The 18,890-nt window shown below is 48.0% G+C and overlaps 1 protein-coding gene across 2 annotated transcripts; it reads right to left on the reverse strand.

Moving 5' to 3' along the window:
* Positions 1–1,033: 1,033 nt before the first annotated feature.
* On the reverse strand, positions 1,034–17,218 carry LOC128815091 (serine protease inhibitor Kazal-type 5-like). Of its 2 annotated transcripts, XM_053991486.1 has the most exons (14): positions 17,152–17,218; positions 15,947–15,972; positions 14,734–14,861; positions 14,167–14,233; positions 12,478–12,605; positions 12,346–12,397; positions 9,916–10,046; positions 9,252–9,324; positions 8,711–8,772; positions 7,859–7,940; positions 5,434–5,561; positions 5,004–5,067; positions 1,960–2,012; positions 1,034–1,559 (listed from the first exon to the last, which is right to left on the reverse strand). In XM_053991486.1, the coding sequence occupies exons 1-13, from the start codon at positions 17,207–17,209 to the stop codon at positions 2,007–2,009; spliced, it is 1,005 nt and encodes a 334-aa protein (XP_053847461.1). In that variant the 5' UTR covers positions 17,210–17,218; the 3' UTR covers positions 1,034–1,559; positions 1,960–2,006. The 2 variants fall into 2 exon arrangements, with proteins under 2 accessions (XP_053847461.1, XP_053847462.1); XM_053991487.1 differs by lacking the exons at positions 5,004–5,067; positions 5,434–5,561.
* Positions 17,219–18,890: the final 1,672 nt, after the last annotated feature.

The following is an 18,890-nucleotide window of genomic DNA, read 5'->3' on the forward strand; positions in this document are numbered from 1 at the left end:
TTTTGAGAGCTTATAATCAATTCTCATTAACTGCAGTAGAAATAGAGGGTGTGATAACTTAATTGAAAGAATTCTACGTCTTTAGTGGGAGTGAAATTAATTGGTATTAGGGAAAATCCTGTCAAAACCTGAAAGTCACTTCAACCTTATCTGCAAGAGAAAAGTGTTTACAGATCAGGTCAGCTGAAGTGGACTCAAACACTGCAAATGTTCATTCAAGGTCTTCTGGAAATGTCCTGCAATAAAGTTTATACAAATAAAGAACCTATTTGCTTTAAGAAACATCTATAGAAGAGAGTACAGAAAGTACGTGCAAACCACCAGCAGATTTCTATTAACTCACCATCAGTGTCTCCTGTTCTGCAAACTCCACCCCAGTCCCAGATCCACTGACTCCAAAAAACCAGGGAAACCCTTTTCTCAGAGGCCTGGCTTCATCTGAACACAGTTTCAGAATATAAATGAATTAGAATCATCTGTAGGTCAGTTACATCTCAGAACAACACCACATCTCCTTAAAAAGCCTAAGCCATTCTATACCATGGAATTTCTCACTTCTCCATGTGCCCCAGCACCAGAGCCCCAAAGGAAGGATCTTCTTCTCCTTGCAGGAGATGGCTCCTGAGACAGGAACTGACTTGAGCCTAACAGGGAACTTCAGGCCAAGGCAGAGGCTGACACAGCAGCAAATGGCCCATGGGCCACCACAATGGCTGAGCTTCCTGCACTGCCCTGAGGGTGCCATCAGTGTTTCTGCCATCTCACAGCAAGAAATACTGGCCAAATTCACACCTCCAGATCCCAGAGACCTTTCTGGGCTCAGCACATCTCCTGATGTGACCACTCAACATGTATCTGTTTCCCAGCACTGCTCCAAAGTGAGGTCTGGGTTTCCCAGCACCTCACATGAGAAGCCTGGAAGAGGACACTTAGTGCATCACCTAAACTGCCAGCCCAAGACACGAGGTACTTTACAACCAGCTTTCCTCTGTAGGTTTCCAAATGTAAACCAAACAAATCTCAAACAACCCTCTGAGGTAGGTAAGTATCATTTAATGTTCATTTTACAGGCAGGAGAAAAGGGCTGACAGGGCAGTGAAGTCATTGACCCAAGACCCCATAAAGAGCCAGAGAGAATTGACCCCTGGCCCCTCCTCACAAAACCCCAGACCATACTCTTCCTCCTTGGGTCCAACATCTTCGCCAGATATTTACAGCAGCTGCTGCACCTCAGGGTGCTCATTGCTTAAGGAGCACGTGGTGCAAAGCCAGAGCAGGGACTCGTGTGTCCCTCCCCCGAGGCTGAGTGAAGAAAAGTGACATGAAGCTGAGGAGTTATCTTTATTGGAGAAGCACGTTTAGACAGCGAGGCAGCAGGGACTGCAGCAGCACGCACGGGGCACACCTGGGAAGGCACCACTGAGTCCCCACAGCCTCTTGCCCTCCACCTGAGCAAGGACAGGCCCCGTGTGCTGCAGAAGGGGATGGAGGCAGCTCTGGCAGTCCTGGGGACTCGGCAGCTCCCCTGATGCTCAACATCGACGCTTCCTTTACTCGCTCTGCAGAGACAGAGGGCAGACAGTTTATTGCTGCAGTCCCAGAAGGCAAAGGGACCTGAAAGGACCACGAGGAAAGCTTAAAGCTGTGATGTTCTCACGCTCTGCAGGGGCTCTGGGCCATTCCTGCCTCCCTGTGATGGGGGACCACTCTGCCAGCATCCTCCCTGCTCTGCAGAAACAGCTTGGCTGAAAAAACAGAGCCAGGGGAAAGGAGTGGGCAGAGCTCACTATTTCAAGTCCCCACAAGCTCAGCACCACCATCATAAGGCTGCAGTGAGAGAAAAAAAGTCTGCAGAACCCTCTGTCCTGGCCCTGCAGCTTGTCTGGACGAGGTAGGACACAACCTCCAAAGGACAGGCTGGCCAAGCTGGGCTAAGCCACTGCCCCTCTCTGTCCATACCTTTGGTCACAGCTGATCCCTGGTGTTTGCTGGCAGTCTGAGCTCCATTACTCCTGGAAAGGAAAAGCAAAAAAAATAAGCTCATCCCCAGGCTTGACCACATCTGTGTGACACTGGTATCAGTGTGACAGCCCCTCAGGCCAGCTCAGTGCCACATAAGACAACTGCAGCAGAGCCTGGCACAAGGGCAGGCAGGTTGGGCCACTGCCAGCTGAGGAAAACAAGACTAATTTCAGCCTCAAGCTAGGTGTTTTCCACACCTATTTTCTAATCTGGGAAAGGTCCTGCTTTTCTTCTTTCACTACCTTTAAAAGTAGCATGGCAAAACAGAGAGCATTGTAAGGAAACTGGGACTAGCCCATTGCAAATGTGGGAGTTATCTGTTTGTTGAGAAACAGGTTTAAAAAACAAAAGGAGAGAAACCCTGGATAACCCCTTTTTTCCCCCTGAACTATTGACCAGCGTGGGCAGGCTGGTGACTACTGCCCAGGTGATTAGTGTGAAAAACCTTTGAACAAGTAAAGGAACTGCAAGATACGCAGGATTAAAAGTCAAATGTGCAGGAAAGACTCACAATCAATTCATCCACGTGACACAGCCCTGCAGGACCTACCAGCCAGTTAACTTACCAAAAAAAGATATCTTATCCCACGATGCCGACCTATATTTGTCATCAGTAAAGCAGAACAGGATCAAAGGAAATCAGTTATGGCAGAGACCTCCCAGGGAAGGTGGCCAGACCCAGTGCTGGCCAGTGGGGACAGGCTCTCTCTGCAGCAAGGTTTTCTACCCCAGCCATGCCTAGATACACCCTTTAGTGTCAGATCTCTGTCAAACCACACTGCTCCCAACCCTTCCCACAAGCATTCTTCCCTGATGGCCATCAGGTCACCAGAGCTACCAGAAACACCTGGAAATCCAGCTGGAGCTTTGCAGGCAGGGGTGGGTGCAGGCACTGGGCTGCAAAGAGATGAGGCAGCTTCAACACACATTTTCACAGGCAACCCAGCACTCTCCATGGGTAATTTAAAAATACGATTCAAGGAAATACTACAATTTTTGGGTAACAATTTCTTATCTTCTTCCAAAGCATTTCACATTCTGCACATTGCAACTCTCTAAACCCATTTCTGATGCCAAAAGCACAGCTGGAGCTGCTTTCCTCCAGGTTTTAGTAGCATATATTGAGTGCCTGAATCTTCAGCAGAAAGAAAAATTCATTATACTGCAAGTGAGCATGAATTTTAGTGCTCAAAATAACATTGCTCTGTACATTGTTTATAAGCTCCCATAAATTTCCAGCCCGATTCTTCAGGTGACTTAATAAACATAAAGCATAAATCATTGTGCAGGAGGGCTTTAACTTTTCTTGCCTCAAGAAAAAAGCTTATCACTTTGACTTCTAATTGCATCCATCTCTCCTTGGAATACTTAACACAGCTGCAAGCTCTCTGACTTCCAGTAAATGGCATCTCCCTCTTATTGCAAGGGCTTGAGAGCTGTAACAGCTCAGTGAAACACTAAGGAATTCCAGACCAAGAACACTTTTTTGGGAATCCTGTGTATTTTTCAGTTGCCACGGTGTATCCAGTCCCATTCTCTCTTGGACACAGTCGCTAACAGACTCTTGTAGTGCCTCATCTCCCTGTACCCACAGGCCAACAGCAGCTGCATCTCCCTAAAGACAGAGACACAGAGACCTCCAGTACTGTCAGAGGCAAAAATATTTCTCTCTGCACTGCAACTTCTTTGACTTTAAGCAAAGTTTTGAGCACTCTGCTGCTTTAGAGAAGAAGGGGAAAGGAGCCAGGTTTGCTGTGTTTGGGGGATCTGCTGGTGTCCTGGCACTGAGCAGAGGAAGGCATGGAATGACACTATGGCATGATGGCTCTCTCATATCCCACATCCCACTACAGACAAATACAAATACATACAAAATGTGGTATCCATGTGTTTGTGCCTACAAACACATGGATACAACATCCATACTCAGAAGCCAATGCTCCCACTCAAAACTTCCCAGAAATCCCTTTAGTTAGGTTCAACATTTGGATTCTCTACGGGTTTAGAATGGGAACCAATCTATTTCCCTGGGGATGAAGATTCAGTTTCTCAAGAGTTCATGCCAACGAGCACAGTCCTCCCCAGGTGCTACAGGACATCCCGTGCACAGAGTCACAAACAGAGAGACACTGGCTGCAAATCCAAGAGCCAGAGGCTGTCCAGCTTCCACCACTAGAAAGACAAAGCACAGCTAAGAAATGTTTAACTCATCTGCTCTGTGGGATTGCACAAGATGTCAAGGCTCAAGACCTTTCCCAAAAGTGTGCCACCTAGTGAATAATCTTAATTTCCCAGCCATCTCCCTGGATATTATTTAGGGAACAAGCCCTTTTTGGTTTATACAGTTCTGGTCTTTCTAGCTCCATCAAAGTCCCAGGAAGAAAGTCAGCTGTTTTCCCAGACATCACACTCCTACCACACAGACTAGGCAAAACATGGAAACTATGCCCAGGTTAGGCAATAAATCCAAGCCTCAACCTGTATTTAAGCATCTGGACTGTGACCATCCATTCCTGGGGCTCTAATGATCCTGTCACAGGTGCAGAGGCCAGGCTGCCTCCCCAGCAGGCACTTGGAGTAAAGTGGGATGCTACACACAGCCAAGAGGCACTTTCTTTTCTTCACCTCTTGGCATCATTCCACTCCAGGAACAAAATAAAATAGAAGTAGAAGCTTCAATACCTCTCTTCCCTCCCAGCCAATGTGGCTGGAGAGCAGCTGGAGAGCATGCCTCTAATTAGCCCACTGTTAGCTGAAGGAACAAGCTGTTAACCTGCCAGCGAGGGCCCAGTGCGGACACCCAGCTCCTGCTGAAGGGCACAGTGGGCAGCTGGTGAGTGCCAGCCACTCCTCATTCCTCACTGCCTATTGTGGCTGCCTGGATCAGGTCACCACAGGCTGAGATGGTGCCAGCAGGGAATTTCCACCAGGGGAAAGGCAGAGATTGATGTTTGGCAGCCCAGCTGTGGTTTGCCGCTTACCACCGCAGGGGCAGGCTCTCGGCACTCGCCTCGATAGTTTACCGTGATGAAGTTTGAAGCTCTCCTGCAAAGGGAGGACAAGACATTGCTTATTATTCACTTGCAATGCCACAGCTCTCAGCCGCCGGCATGACAGTCCTCTGTGGGCTCCTTAATGCTTTGATGATACTTCCAATGTGATGGCATTTATTACTCCCCAAACAATTTCATGATTGGGCAGAAAGGGAATAGGGGACCCTGGCAACTTGTGTATCTTAATTAGCTGCCATCAGATTAATCTCAGGCATTTTGATCTATGTTTGCTTAACAGCAAAGCACCAAGGACACACTTGATAGTGAGTCATGATGTATCAAAACAAACACTGTTCTGCAAAAGACACTCGGGAATGGTGGATGGCCCTGTATTACTGAAATCTCTCCGCCTACTCACATGGCAGCTGAACACAAGTCACATTCATTTTTGTATGTTTTCCCATCAGTGCCACAGACTGGTTGTGAGGATTCGCTGCAGAAAATCCTTCCACCCTTTACCCCATGTAGAATTCGATCACAGTCCAGCTGAAGAGAGAAAGAAATCATATTTGGTGACGGTTCACTTGCTAGACCCTCCTTTAAGTGGCCTGAAGGTGCTCACAAACCAAGCCTTGCATGGGGCCCCTCCGTCCTGTATCACATCCAAGCCAGACTTGGAAAGACATCATGTCTCTTGTTGGACCAGCCAGCCAAGCTTTGGGGACAGAGCCCTCACTCCCCGCTCGCCAGCCCTCCAGTCTGGGGCGAGGTTTATTTCTCTCAAAGCGCACCCATATCCCACTTGTACCTAGCCTTCCTTATCAGTATGCTGACACCGTTTATCTCCAAGGATTGAGATGAAGCCCATTGGCCAAAAGCGAGGAAGGGCGCCGGGAGCGGGCCGGCGCTGCCCGCGGGCGGTGCGGCACGCAGCGCTCCTGCCGCCCACCGCGCCGAGAGACACGAGCGGCTGTGACTAATGAGGGGTGCCCTCCTGCTTCCTCCCGAGCACGGCAACGGGAGCACTCAGGCACAGCTTTCCCTGCAAACCACACGTGGCACAGCCAGCACACACCGACGGGACAAGGAGCGACCTTTGGGGATCCCCAAAAAGCCTCTCGCACCCTCGGAGCGGAGCGGGTGTTTGCACAGTCATAGCAGATTTCCAACAGCAGAGGTCAGGGATAGCACAGCCTGCTCCCTGGCACGCACAGCCCCTTCCTCAGCCCCAGGAACCGAAAAAACAGAGACGAAAAAGCGACTAATGGGCTCCCGACCCCTTTCTCCAGCGCTGCAAAATGCGTTGCAACGGCTGCAAATGGTGCGATGGGTCTGAGACAACGTTCCACTTGCCCTCCACCTGGAGATGCAGCATTTAGCACAAAAACGATCGTTTATCAGCAGCAGGGAGCACCCCAGGGAAGGAGGATTTCATGCCAGGCAGCACTGGGGGAGGTTTTGGTGATGTTGGGGTGCTGTGATAGCACCAGCTGGTTAAACGTCACTTGCTAATTTCCATAATGTGCTGCTTCCTCCCTCATCTGGGTAATTATCAGTGACGTGAGAGCAGACAATGCTGACCTTTGCAATCCTCTGTTGGATGCCTTCCTACGCACCAGACATTGCTGCCTGCACCACAGCCCAGGGCAGGAGGCCACCCCACCAGCAGCCCCACACATCACAGGTGCCCGCAGCCAGTGCCACCACTCCTTTGGCTCTGGGACTTGTCTGTGACAAAACCCACAGGTGGCCCTGGAAACAGGAGAGGAGCAGATCTGCTCCCTGAATCACCTCTGGTCTGTCAGGCTCATCGGCATCCACTCCCCCTCCGGTGCTACCAGGAAATACCACAAAGCCCTGAAGCAGACTGGCCTTATTACACCTAATGCTTCCTCTGGAATGCATCAAAATTGCAGTACTTGAACTGTCTTTTGGGGTTTTAACTCAAATATCCCTTTTCTCGAAGTGGTTAGTGGCAGAGGCTTCAGAGAGAGTTAAGGCAGTTGGTAGTAAGATCCCTCCAAATCCAAAGAAATATATTTCCTATCTCTTCCAGAATATTATTTAAATTACTGTATGAAAAGTCTGGAGGGATTAAAACATCAGGTATTTTTTTAACCATCCTACCTCTAGACAACACCCTGTGATAGCGAGATCCACACTTCAGTCACCCTTTTTACGGTAACTTATTTTCTCTTATTAGTTCACATTTTCCACTTTTAGCTTTGTTGGAACTATTCCATTTTCTTCTCATGAGAAGGGAGAGCAGACACCCCCACCTTCCTCCTACACTATTCCATACACAGTTGTCATCTACCACTCAGTGTTTCCCCCTTTAGCACTCCTTCCTTCTGCCAAACTTGTCCTCATCCCCTGGTCACCTCCACCACTCTGCTCTGACCATGGCCTTCATCTCAGCACCTTCTCAGCATGGGGAGGTAGCACTCTTTACCCTAGCTTGGCTACATGTGGGGCAGGGTTCCAACCTGAGCTCAAGACCCCACCTGTGGGAGCCAAGCCCTTCCCTCTGTTTCCATGCCAGGTGATACAAGGGGCTTTCAGCAGGTGACAGATATTTTGCTCATTCAAACCCCTCCAAGTACATGGGGCCAAGTAAAAAGCATCAGGGTTAAAGCAAGAACAGGAAAAGCTGCTGGGAAAAGTGCAGAGGTGGCTCAGCACCAGCAGAGGAGCACCCCATGGGAGAGTTCCCCATTTGTGCCCACACAGCTGCCACCCCAGGGGCAGGAGCCCCATTTGTGCCCACACAGCTGCCACCCCAGGGGCAGGAGCCCCATCTGTGCCCACACAGCTGCCACCCCAGGGGCAGGAGGTGGATTTACCATGGGGTCCTCTTGGGTGTCTCTGCTCTGTGACTTGCGGCCGGGTGGCCGGTTGCAGTTCCTGCCACGCTGGACTTGTGGGCTGGCAGAGAGAGCAGAGATACAGTTCAGCACCATCTCCTTCCAAACAGGGGGAGCAGAGTGCAAACCCTCCCTGCAGACCCCCACGGCTCTTTGGAGGGCTGTTTGCACTATGGCATCCACCCACCCACAGGAGAGGAGAGGGAGAGAGGCCCCCCAGCATCACCACCCCAGGGTCTGCAGCCCTGTGTCTCCTGGCAGCACTTGATGTAAGGGGCACATGAAGGAATTGCACCAGGCAAAAACAAGAAATCTCAGCATGCCCCAGAAAAAGCAGCAGCTGAGTCCTGCTCAGGGCCAACAGCTACAAAACAAACAGCTCCTGCCTGACCAGTGCCCAGAAAGCACGTGGTGCACCAGGCACTGCCTTTGAGCCAGGGCCAGGCACACACGTGTGCCCTGCCAGGAGACAGATTTTGCTGGACAGAATGTCCTGAGAGGGATTCTGAGCACAGCAATCACTGGTGCTTCGTACACAGAACAATCAAGGCCAAAATGGAGCAAGGGTTGCATGAGAGACATGCCCCAGTGTGTGTCTCTTCCCCATCACCAGCTCAGCCCATGGGAAGTGCTGTAGTGAACAGCAAACAGCACAGCGTGCACTCTTCCATCCCAGGCCGTGCTGCTCCTGTGCTGTCCAACCATTCTTCCTCCAATTCATCTCCTAACCCCCCCTAAAAAATACACATACATGGAAGGGGGCAGAAACCCGTGCCAGGACTGGTGGTGTGTGTGGAGCCAGGCCACCACCCCGGCTGCTGCTGAACTCACCCTCTGCCCGAGGAGAAGGGACGCCTCTCGTTCACACCCTGCCGTGAACCACCACAGTTCTTCTGCAAAAGGGGCAGAACACACTCAACAAACACAGAAACAACTTCTATGCAACTAGGGAAAACAGCTAAAGCAGCTCCTGCCCTGCCCCCTGATCCTCCCAGACCCAAAGAATTCTGTTCTTAAAGCAGTAGGTTTGATGCACTCCATACCCGTCAAATGTTATCATCCAAGGGTTTACAGGATTGTGGGGAGTCTGAACCTGCCCTTTATCTCTCATATGGATTCACATCAATGAGAAAGTGAGAGGGGCAGTTCTGTCAGGTGCAAACATGTCCAGTTTGTATGCTCACACCCAGGTCCATCCCACAAATGAGAGAGGCTTTACAATACAAAAGCTTCTCCCCCATGATTAGCTGGCTACAGAATCCTAAACACCTTGATCACCCCAGGCTGACCGCAGGCAGTGCCTGGCCATCCTGATCCCACAGAGTCTCACCAGACCCTTTGAGTTCTGCACAGGCCCCAAGCTCCATCTCACCTGCTTTGTCCTCTCTGAAGAAGGCAATTTGTTGCGCTGGAGAGTTCCACCCCCTCTTTGAGCTTCCTTTTTGCTGGAAGAAGGGAAGAGGAGAAAAAAATTGAGTGTCACGGTGGTATGAGTGCCACCGGCACCCAGGGCTGCCCTGTAAGCCAGTGTCATGCCACTAGGTCCCACCTCCCCGTTCACATTCCCTGTTCCTGGTGGTTCTGTCCCTAATTCCCACCCCTAAGGCGTCTCCCTTTCTCCACCAAATTCCCTCTGTATGCTACATCCTGGTTCCAGGTGGCTGCTTTCATATCAGGTCTGCTTCTGCATATGCTCTATGGGGGGAGAGAGGGTGAGCATTTGGAAGGCAAAGCACACACGTGAGAAACTCCTCAGGAGCTGCCCGTGCCCGACAGGCCCCTGGGAAAGGGGCTGCTCTCTGTCACCCTTGCTTCTCCTCCTCTACTCCACAATGCTTCTCACCTGCCCTTGGGCCCTTAGTGCTGAAAGGGAAGGGGGAAGAGGAGCCCTACTGCCAGAGCATCTCTTAGGGGGCCACTGGGAGCCAGAACTCTCCCAGGCACGGCCCAGATGCAGTTTCACAGGCAGAAGCTGCACTTCTGCAGCTGGAGGTTTCCCTCTTTGCTGTTGCTGCTCAGGGGAAGGGGGTACTCACAACTTCTCAGCACACATGAGACATTTGTTGGTGTGCTGCCTGCCAGAGGCATCCCGGACAGGGGCGTTCTCCCTCGTGCAGGACAGGCGGCCGCCAGCTTCAAACTGGGAGCGAAACTCGCTGCAGTCATCCTGCAGAAGGAGGGCAGGGTTAGGGCACTCTGTCCTCCTTGTCTTACTGATCAGATCCTTAGAAACCTGGTGTTTTCCTGCCAGGAAAGCATGGAACCATCACAAATGCATCACAGGAGAGTCTGGGTGGGGGTGAGAGAAGAGGGTGTGCAGTACCAGCCACTTAGCATATAAACAGAGGGGTGAGTCAGAAAAATTCCAGGTCCTTCTGCCTGCACAGCACGTGTTGGGAGTTTTCTAGTATGGTCCCACTAATTATTATTCTCCTGGCTGGGCTATCCAAAGCATGCCAGTGATGTGACCGATACAGCAATGAAGTCACTCCCTTTTCTCCCAACATCCTTAATACACAGCTACAGCCTTTTCCCAGATTGTAGCTCAAGATAATTTTCTTTACAAAGCGCGTAGGATCCTCCAAACCAGCCACACTTTGGGACATGTCAATCAAGAAACAGTTAAAACATAAAAGCACAATGCAAACACACTTAATAGTCCACGAGCACAGGAAGGTTGTTTGGAGAGTGGATGATTAATTTGTTCCTTGTTCAAAACTGCTGCACAGAAACTGTGATAACCTGCCCCTGTTATGTAACACAGATGGAAACATTCAGCCCCCCTAATTTCAACTATTTCACACACTGCAATAAGCAGTTTCAAACAGCAAGTACAAAGGGTAAGGAAGTGACTTCCGCTTGCCCTTTTCTTTTTAAAAACAGCTTTTAACACTCGCAATTTTCTGCCCATTTTGTGCACAGTTTTGCTAGCTCACGTGAAGGTCGTTGCCAGGTCACTGGCCTCACCCTTTGCTTTGCTCAGAAGTTTACATCTCATTCTCTCTGCCAGGGGAAGGTTAGCCCAGTGTTGTTCTACATCCCATCCAGGGCACCCCAGCCTCCAGCTTCTCAGCTTTCCCACGGGGGTAATGCTGGCAAACCACTCTGAGTACAAAGCCCCACATTTCCCTAGAGCCACCCAGCCACAGGTAGCAGAGATGATCTGGCCCTGGATGAGCCTCTCCTGCTGTGCCAACAGCCATAAAGCATTGTCCCATTAGAAATCAGTGTTGCACCCACTCCAGAGGGGCTCCCCACGAGCCTCACTGCTTCTCCCCACCACCAGCTCACACCCCTGCACAGTTCAGGCAATGCTTTCCCCTTCCCAACAAGCCCAGGGAAGCTCTCCTTGTTCCCTGGAACTAGCCCAGCTCAGCAACCCAATCCTCTGCAGACAGATGTGCCTTTCCCCTAAGAGCCTCTCTCAAACATTTTCTCTTTGAGCCAGTATTTCTGGACCCTGTTCAGGCCTGACCTCTGCTGCAAAAATCTCACCGAGTACATCTGTGCCGTGCATTTGCCTTTTTCATGGCCTGTAACATCCCTGACCCACTAATAAATGCAGGGCTTTCTTATCCTTTGTCACTTCTACCCAATGAGTAGGAATTCTTGTTGAGCACTGACTGTGTGATCTTGCACTGCCATTACATTTTATCTTGTTTCTATTACTCCAGGCCTCAGCACTATCCAATTAGTCTTGAGTGATCTGCTGATCCTCCTCTGCTGATACTGCCTCCCAGCTTTGCCATCAGCAAATTTCACTTACACTTCTATTTTTTGGTGCCAAAGTCATTAGAAAAAGCACTAAAACAGGATTATCCCGAAGACTGAAGTTTAAGGGGGCCGCACCACTCCCTACCATAGCAGGAATCAAGAGGAAAGTGGTGGAAAGCAACTATTTTTCCCTTTACTGGGCTGCTTTTGCCAGCAAAGCATCAATGCACAGCAACATGGAGGCTGCAGCATGCCAGGAGAAGGTGGCAAATCACAGCTCCATGAGAACAAAGTTTCCAACAAAAAAAAAAGCTAAAACTGAGCCACAGGTCTGGAGATAGTGCAGGGCTGACATCTCCCAGAACACAATGATCTCTTAAACTGTGCAGAGTTCAGATTTAGGGCTTTTCACACATCTTCCTTTTCCACTTAATTAGCAGCCTGAGCAGAACTGACCTCTGCACCCGCAAGCTGAAATCTGGGACAGCACAGCACACCTGGCTTCCTGCCCTGTCAGGATTTGCCTGTCCCTAGATCCACAGGTCACTGGGGCAGACCATAATATTCAGGCACAAGTTGTTCACTTGAGGGATTCAAGAGGATGAATAAGAAATGAGGAGGGCAAGGAAAACAGATCTCAAAATTAAGTCAGAGGAGAAAGAGCAACGGAGTAGAATAACATTCCCTCTTCTCTGTCTTGGGTGAAAATCCAATAAAGTTCCATATTGACCTGCCTAATACTTTAATCTCACCTTATCTTTTCCTTGTCTGTTTTTAGATAACTTCCGCTCATTCTCCCTTTTGCTGGAAGAGAAGAGAGAGAGAAAGTGAATACCAGGGTGCTCCAGGGAGGAGAGTTTCCCACACTCCTTTCCTTTACTCACAACTTCTCTGCACACATGATGCACTTATTGCTGTGCTGCTTCCCAGAGGCATCCCGGACAGGGTCGTTCTCCCTGGTGCAGGAAAGTTTCCCTCTCTCGAACAGATCCCGAAACTCCCGACACTCATCCTGTGCAAACGCCGAAAGCATGGGTTGACACGGATATGCTGACAGAGAGGCACATCTCCCACAAATCCACAAAGGATTATCCACCCAATGAATTACATTTCAAATGTTATTTTGCTTCCTTGAGGCGTAACTCGGTGGAAAATCATAACATGCAGCATAAAACAAATAAATCCATTTGTTTAGATCAGCAGATCTGTCTTTCGCATCCAGGGTAGCCTTGCTGCTGTTTCTAACAGATAACACATGCAAGAGCCTGCCCGAAGGACTTAAGCTCTGCTCTAAGTATAAAATCCACAATTTCAGTGAATTTTAAATGAGAAAGTCAGTTTTCCCATCTCTCAGGAGAGAACGCGCTACTAAAATTAAAGAATTTTAAAATCCATGCACAGTAAAAAAGTGAAGCTGCAGGCATAAGAAAATATAATCCTTGAACACCTCCTATTGCCAGGTACACAAGGAGAGTAAGAGGTGGGTGTTTTTACCTTCCACTTAACATGATGGTATGGGTTAATTGAACCAAAGCACTCTATTTCACAAAAGGCTTTTGTAGCAAAGCCTGCTTAAGCATTTCAGCCTGGCCTTTACTTTTCTCTGAACGGCTTTTCTGTGACTTTCAGGGCAAATCTGGAGCGCAAGAAACACATGGAACATGTGAGGTCTCCAGGTTCATTTATGCAGCACTTACAACCTTATCTGTTGTGTGATCTGTAATACATTTTTCCTCTCACACCATGTAGAGGAGATGGCTTGATAGCTTATCCCAGCTCTGCAGATGGGGAAGTCAAGCCTAGAAAATTACTTGCCAAAAGCCAGACAGAAAATCTATGGCTTAACAAAGAAATTCAGTGTAGGTCTCTTCCTGACACTGTAAAACTGTCCTGCTGCCTTCAGGACCACACTTTGGCAAGTCAGATGTCTAAAAAAAAGATCTCCCTTAGGACAGCTATGCCTTACAAAGCCTTTAATTTGTCCAGACACACAAGAGCTAGAAAGCTACCCTGCTTAACCAGATGTAAAAAAATAAATCAATCAGTCACCACAACCAACACTATCTGATGGAAACCAATTTGCTCCCATCTAGAATAAAAACCCAAGGTTAAAAAGACAGCTCCCTCCACATAAAGACCTGCTATCTAGAAAAACAGCTATGGGTAAAAGAAACCACAGGTGCATCAACAAGATAAACAAGGGACAATTAGAGCCAGCCTATTCCCACACCCTGCCCTAGTCAGAGCTCACGTGTGCCAACCTTGCTATTAAATATTTGCCAGATTCCAGTGATGCCTTATAAACAGGCAGGAATCCTCCTCAGCCCGGGCTCTGGGTCAGGCACACACCGGGGGTGCTGTGATTGCCTGGGAGGAGCCATCAGGTATTTTGGTTGCTGGTGGATGGCACCAAGCCTCACACTCTTCCCAAGGCTGGGCATGTTTGCCCTGCTCCCCTTGCAGGGCCCTTTCCCACGCTGCAGACGAGGAGGCGCCCTGGGCAGCGGGTCAGAGGCAGCAGACGAGATGGCATCACCAATAAAACTGGCTTCGGCAGCCATGCTTCACCTCACCTTTCCCAAGGAGTTCACATTCCTGTCCACCTCTCTGCCACTCCCTTGGTTTTTTGAGTCTCTTTCCCTGCAAGAAAGGGAGGTGTGAGTGACGGGGCAGCGTGCAGTGCTTGGACACAAAGCCAAAATAGGGGGTGATTAAAGGCCAGTCTGGCCAACCCCACCTCCACATTGCACAAGGCAGCAGCACAGACCAGCAGCAGGGCTCAGCTCCCTGACACACATCCAGAGTGTTCAACATCTCTGCTCTGGGGGCATTGTGCCACCCTTTCTCCCTGCCTAATTTCCAGCTCTCCCCATCCTAAGAAACACCGTCTATGGAAACAAGAAATTAAGTTTCCACTCTGCATTTGTTCCTCACGCTCTGCGATGAGTCCCCACCATGTGATGAGCTGGGGAGAGCTGCTGGGTTCACAGGTTTGCTGAAGAATTACAAACTGGTCTGGCTGGCCAGGGACAACTTTATAGCACGGAGCCTCCAGAGAGCTGGCTCCCTGCTACGGGAGGAGAGGACACGCTGTGGGTGGGCAGGGCTGCCACTGGAGCCAGCAGGCAGCTGATACTCACAGCAGCCTTTGGCACATCATGCACTTGTTGAGGTCTCCTTTTTTATTTGGGCTGCTGAAGGGCTCCTTGGTGGTGGGACAGGAAAACTTCCCGCTGCGCAGGAGTGACCAAATTTTCCTGCAGTCGTTCTGAAAAGCACAGAGGAGGGCAATCAGTGGAGGCTCCCAGCAAGATCCTGACAACTGTTTGTTCACATTGAATCTTTTTTGGGTGTGCTGCAGGCTCTCAGCAGCACCATTTTGCTCACACAAACCACGCTCCTCCTGCCCATCCCTGGCCACACACCACACGTGGCACAGGCTGCACCCAGAGCCCTGCCTGTGGCTACCAAGGCAGAAAAGACAACAAGAAAGTTCAAAACCCATTGCAAGAACCATTAACAACAGGGAAAACAATATATATTTAAGGAACACATTTAATTTACATACAGCTGCAAATTGCTGCCCGCTACAGCAGAGGACTGCACGTTACAAAGTTAGCCAAGAGCAGAAAACACAGCCCTGGAAGTGCCAGAGGGATGCAAGAGGAATGAACGGGCCAGAGTGACTGAAGAGTGATTCACATGCAAGAAGCATGCAAGCAGCGAGCACAGAAAAGCAGAACCCTCTCAGGAAGCAGAGCAGTAATACTGTGCAATGTTGCAGCAGCCCATTGCATCTTCTGCTGGGTAACTGAGATGCAGACCAGGGAGAAGCAATGAACTGTTCAGTTATTTTTGGCTACTGTGTTTCCCGAAAGGATCTTTACCAAGGAGACAAGCTCACTTGATTAAAACATGAATGGAACTGGCTTCTAAGTCATTGAATCAAATTATTTTCTGAGACTCAAAGGACTTCCCTTAATTCTTTTAATTATGAAACTCAGGAATTATCAGAAGCAGGGGTTTCTGCTGGATCAGAAGCTACATTCTAAGACATCGTTAAAAATATAATTCATGCCATTTCTAACATCACTTCATGAGACTTCCAGCCCAGAGCTGTTTGGATATGCTCTCAGCATCACGAACCAAACACACACTGTCAGCTGGAGCCATTGCCATATTACCTAAGTGTTGTCTCTAAATATGGAGAGACTCACTGCTTTTTCCACCACTGAGAAAGCTTTACAATATCTAAGTATAGTGCATCTAAATGGACTTTGCTCAGAGCATGCATTAAAGCAGTGTAAGTTGGCAAAACAAAGGGAGAAGCAGAACAGAAAAGGTTGGACTCGCCTTAATCGAAGCTTGACTGGCAACATCTGCGACAGAAAAACCAACAATGAAACCATACAAAAATCTTTGAAGGGAAATTTTAAAGCAAAAGCATTTAATTAAAATACTTGATGCAGTTTCCTAATCCACCCAAATACCTCTTGATAAAAGCTAATCCAATGCATTATTTCACACTGATAGAAATTCTCTAATGCCCAGTCCTTTCTGGAACATTGCACTTTTTGTCATTCAAATGCAAAATCACATCCATTTTTTTGAGTGTCTTTGTGCCCTTCTTTACTGCGTTACTTTTCTTAGGCTTAAAATCCAAGTTCCAAGGGTGGTGCACTAACTGTTTCTCCATTGTTCTATACCCTTGCATTGGTAGTTGCATCAAACCCACACAGATATTTTTGGCATTCTTTACCATTCCTTAAAATTGGGATACCAGAGCTAGGCCACTGTTGTTTGTCCAAAATGACAAATTCCTTTTCAAGGCCCATTCCTTTTGCAGTACTTCACACAAATTATCAAATTAATAATTGAGTCAGCAGGTGAGTAGCTGATACCTATTTCTTTTTACTAAGCCACTTAAAGCTGGTATAATATGTTTCATCCTCCTTTGCATCATCAGTGGCATTGCAAGAAACTGTCAAGAAATCTTCCATTAGTGCTTTTTTAATAGAAACTAGCAGGAAATTGAAAGAACCATTGCTTCAAACCTAACTCCTGCTGAAGTCTATCTATTGTAGCTAAATTACTGCAGCCACGTGAAAATGCCTTCCTTAGCAAGTGTTGACAAGACATTTCCATTTTTCTGAATTTACAAAAAATTGTATTACTTTTTTTTCAAAGTTGGGCTTTTTATGGAAGAATTCAGTCTGGTTGGAAATCGGTATTCTTTCACTTAGATAAATGGGGGTTTGGCTTTTTTGTTTTCTTCTTAAATTGTTAATTCTATTAAAAATAGATGCTTTCATCTACCAGTAAAACTCCACTATTTCCACATGAAAAGAAAGAGTAGTTAACAAGACATGTTATATCAAACCAACACATGTAGTACAGAAAAAAAAAAAAAAAAAAAAAAGTGGGTTTCTGCTATACCACCATGCTTTTTTAAAAAACAAGGGCTCTCTAATCCTCTCTCTCTGTCTTTATGGGCACTCCCAGGCTGCGTCCTCTGCCAGTCCCAGATTCCAGCACAGAGAACATCACAAGTTACTGACCTGAGAAGAAGCAGAAAAATGCCAGAGCAAGGACCACCGAGGCACCTTCTATTTTCATGGTGAGGGTGCTGGCAGCTGTTTGCCTACGTTGACTCTACTAGAGCATTGCTCAATGAAACCCAAAGAAAGGGCTCAGGGCTCATCACATATATATAGATGACCAGGTTCTCCGCCTTCCTTATGACATAACCTTCCCAAGGACCATCATTAGCTGCAAAAACCAGTTGGTTGACACTACTCTAAATTCTAATGACCCTATTAACACAATTAATTTCCATAAGGATGGGACATATTTGAGTCACTCCCTGCATTTTGACAAGGTAAGAAAATTATAAATAGATCACTTCAGATCCCCCACACAGCCAGAGGGATTCTTGCCATCCTCAGGGTGGTTCATAAGACAGCGGGACTCCAGCCACCACACCACAAACACCCTTTCATATCTCAATAAAACAGCTGAAAGGGGTTTATTTTAATAACTTGGCCGCAGAAGAGACAACAGGAAGGCCAGGTCACTCAAAGCTCTGGAAGTCAGTCTGCTTTTATTAAAGCACCTCAGTATGAACCTGGAGAATAAACATTCAGGAAACATTGAAAAGCATCAAGTTTGATGCTTTGTTGAAATTCTTTGGGTTTGATGCTACAGTGCTCATAGCAGCTGTGTTAATAATAAAAATCCTCATCCTTTCCCAGTTTCTCCCTGTTATCGTCAGGAAAAATAAATATGCAGTGTTATTAGTGAAAACCTTTCTTCAGCCCAGGTGGGACCTGGCAGACCATTATAGATGCTGCTCTTTGAGGTGTGTTGTTATTGATGCTAAAGGGTCCAGCAAAGCAGCCCCGCTCTGGGCTTTCCAAAGAAGAGATAAGATGAAAGTAGTCATCCTGTACAGGTTTCTCAGGAGTCCCGAGAGAGGAAAATAAAGATGACATCAAAGTTTTGGAATGTGATTTACGTGGGAAGAAGCTGTGTGCCTTGTCTCCAGTGAAAAAAAAAAAAAAAGAAGAATTTGGAGAGAAAAGTCATTTGCAAGGTTTGAACGGGGTGGATAAATGAGTCAGTCAAGCAAACCAGAGCAATGAGGGGCTCGAGCACAGGCTGTGGCTGTGCAGAGAGGCAGATCAGCACCATCTGAGGAAGAAAACATACTTCTGCATGACATATGTGCCTGGCCAGACAGGCCAGCAGAGCTCAGTATAAATCCTTGTAATAAACTGCTGCCACACATTTCTCAGATCAGAACAGTTGCTCACGTTCACAACTGGAGCCAAAGCCAAGCCAGCACAGCCCTGATTTGGAGTGTGGTCACCCCTAACATTTCTTTTCAACTCAAACTGAAATGGTGTGCAGGTTCACAGTGGAGAGTTTGCAATACAGTAGCAAACTGCCCAAGGCCATGCAGATGGTTCATGGCAGATCTGAAGAGCTGTGTATTGTCCTGAATCATGAGATAATCCCTGTATGCGTATTTGGGCGTGGAATTGGAGGGAAGGCCAACAGGAAGAGAGGAAAACTAAGCTGACAGAGCATGTGTCAGTAAATCCTTGGGAGAATTGGAAGAGAAAAAGCAAAAAATAAAGAATAAAGTGTATGGTAGTTTAAAAGTGGTTAGAGCTTGGAAATCTATCTGAAGGACAAAAAACAAAAGATGCTATTTGTTACTGAAGCGTCTGCCCATGAGTCAGCCATGAGGTGGGAGGGTTTGGGAACGGGAAGCGCATTTTTATAAAGGGTTTTG

This window comes from Vidua macroura, chromosome 15 (assembly GCF_024509145.1).
Source record: "Vidua macroura isolate BioBank_ID:100142 chromosome 15, ASM2450914v1, whole genome shotgun sequence".
NCBI classification, from domain to species: Eukaryota; Metazoa; Chordata; class Aves; order Passeriformes; family Viduidae; genus Vidua; species Vidua macroura.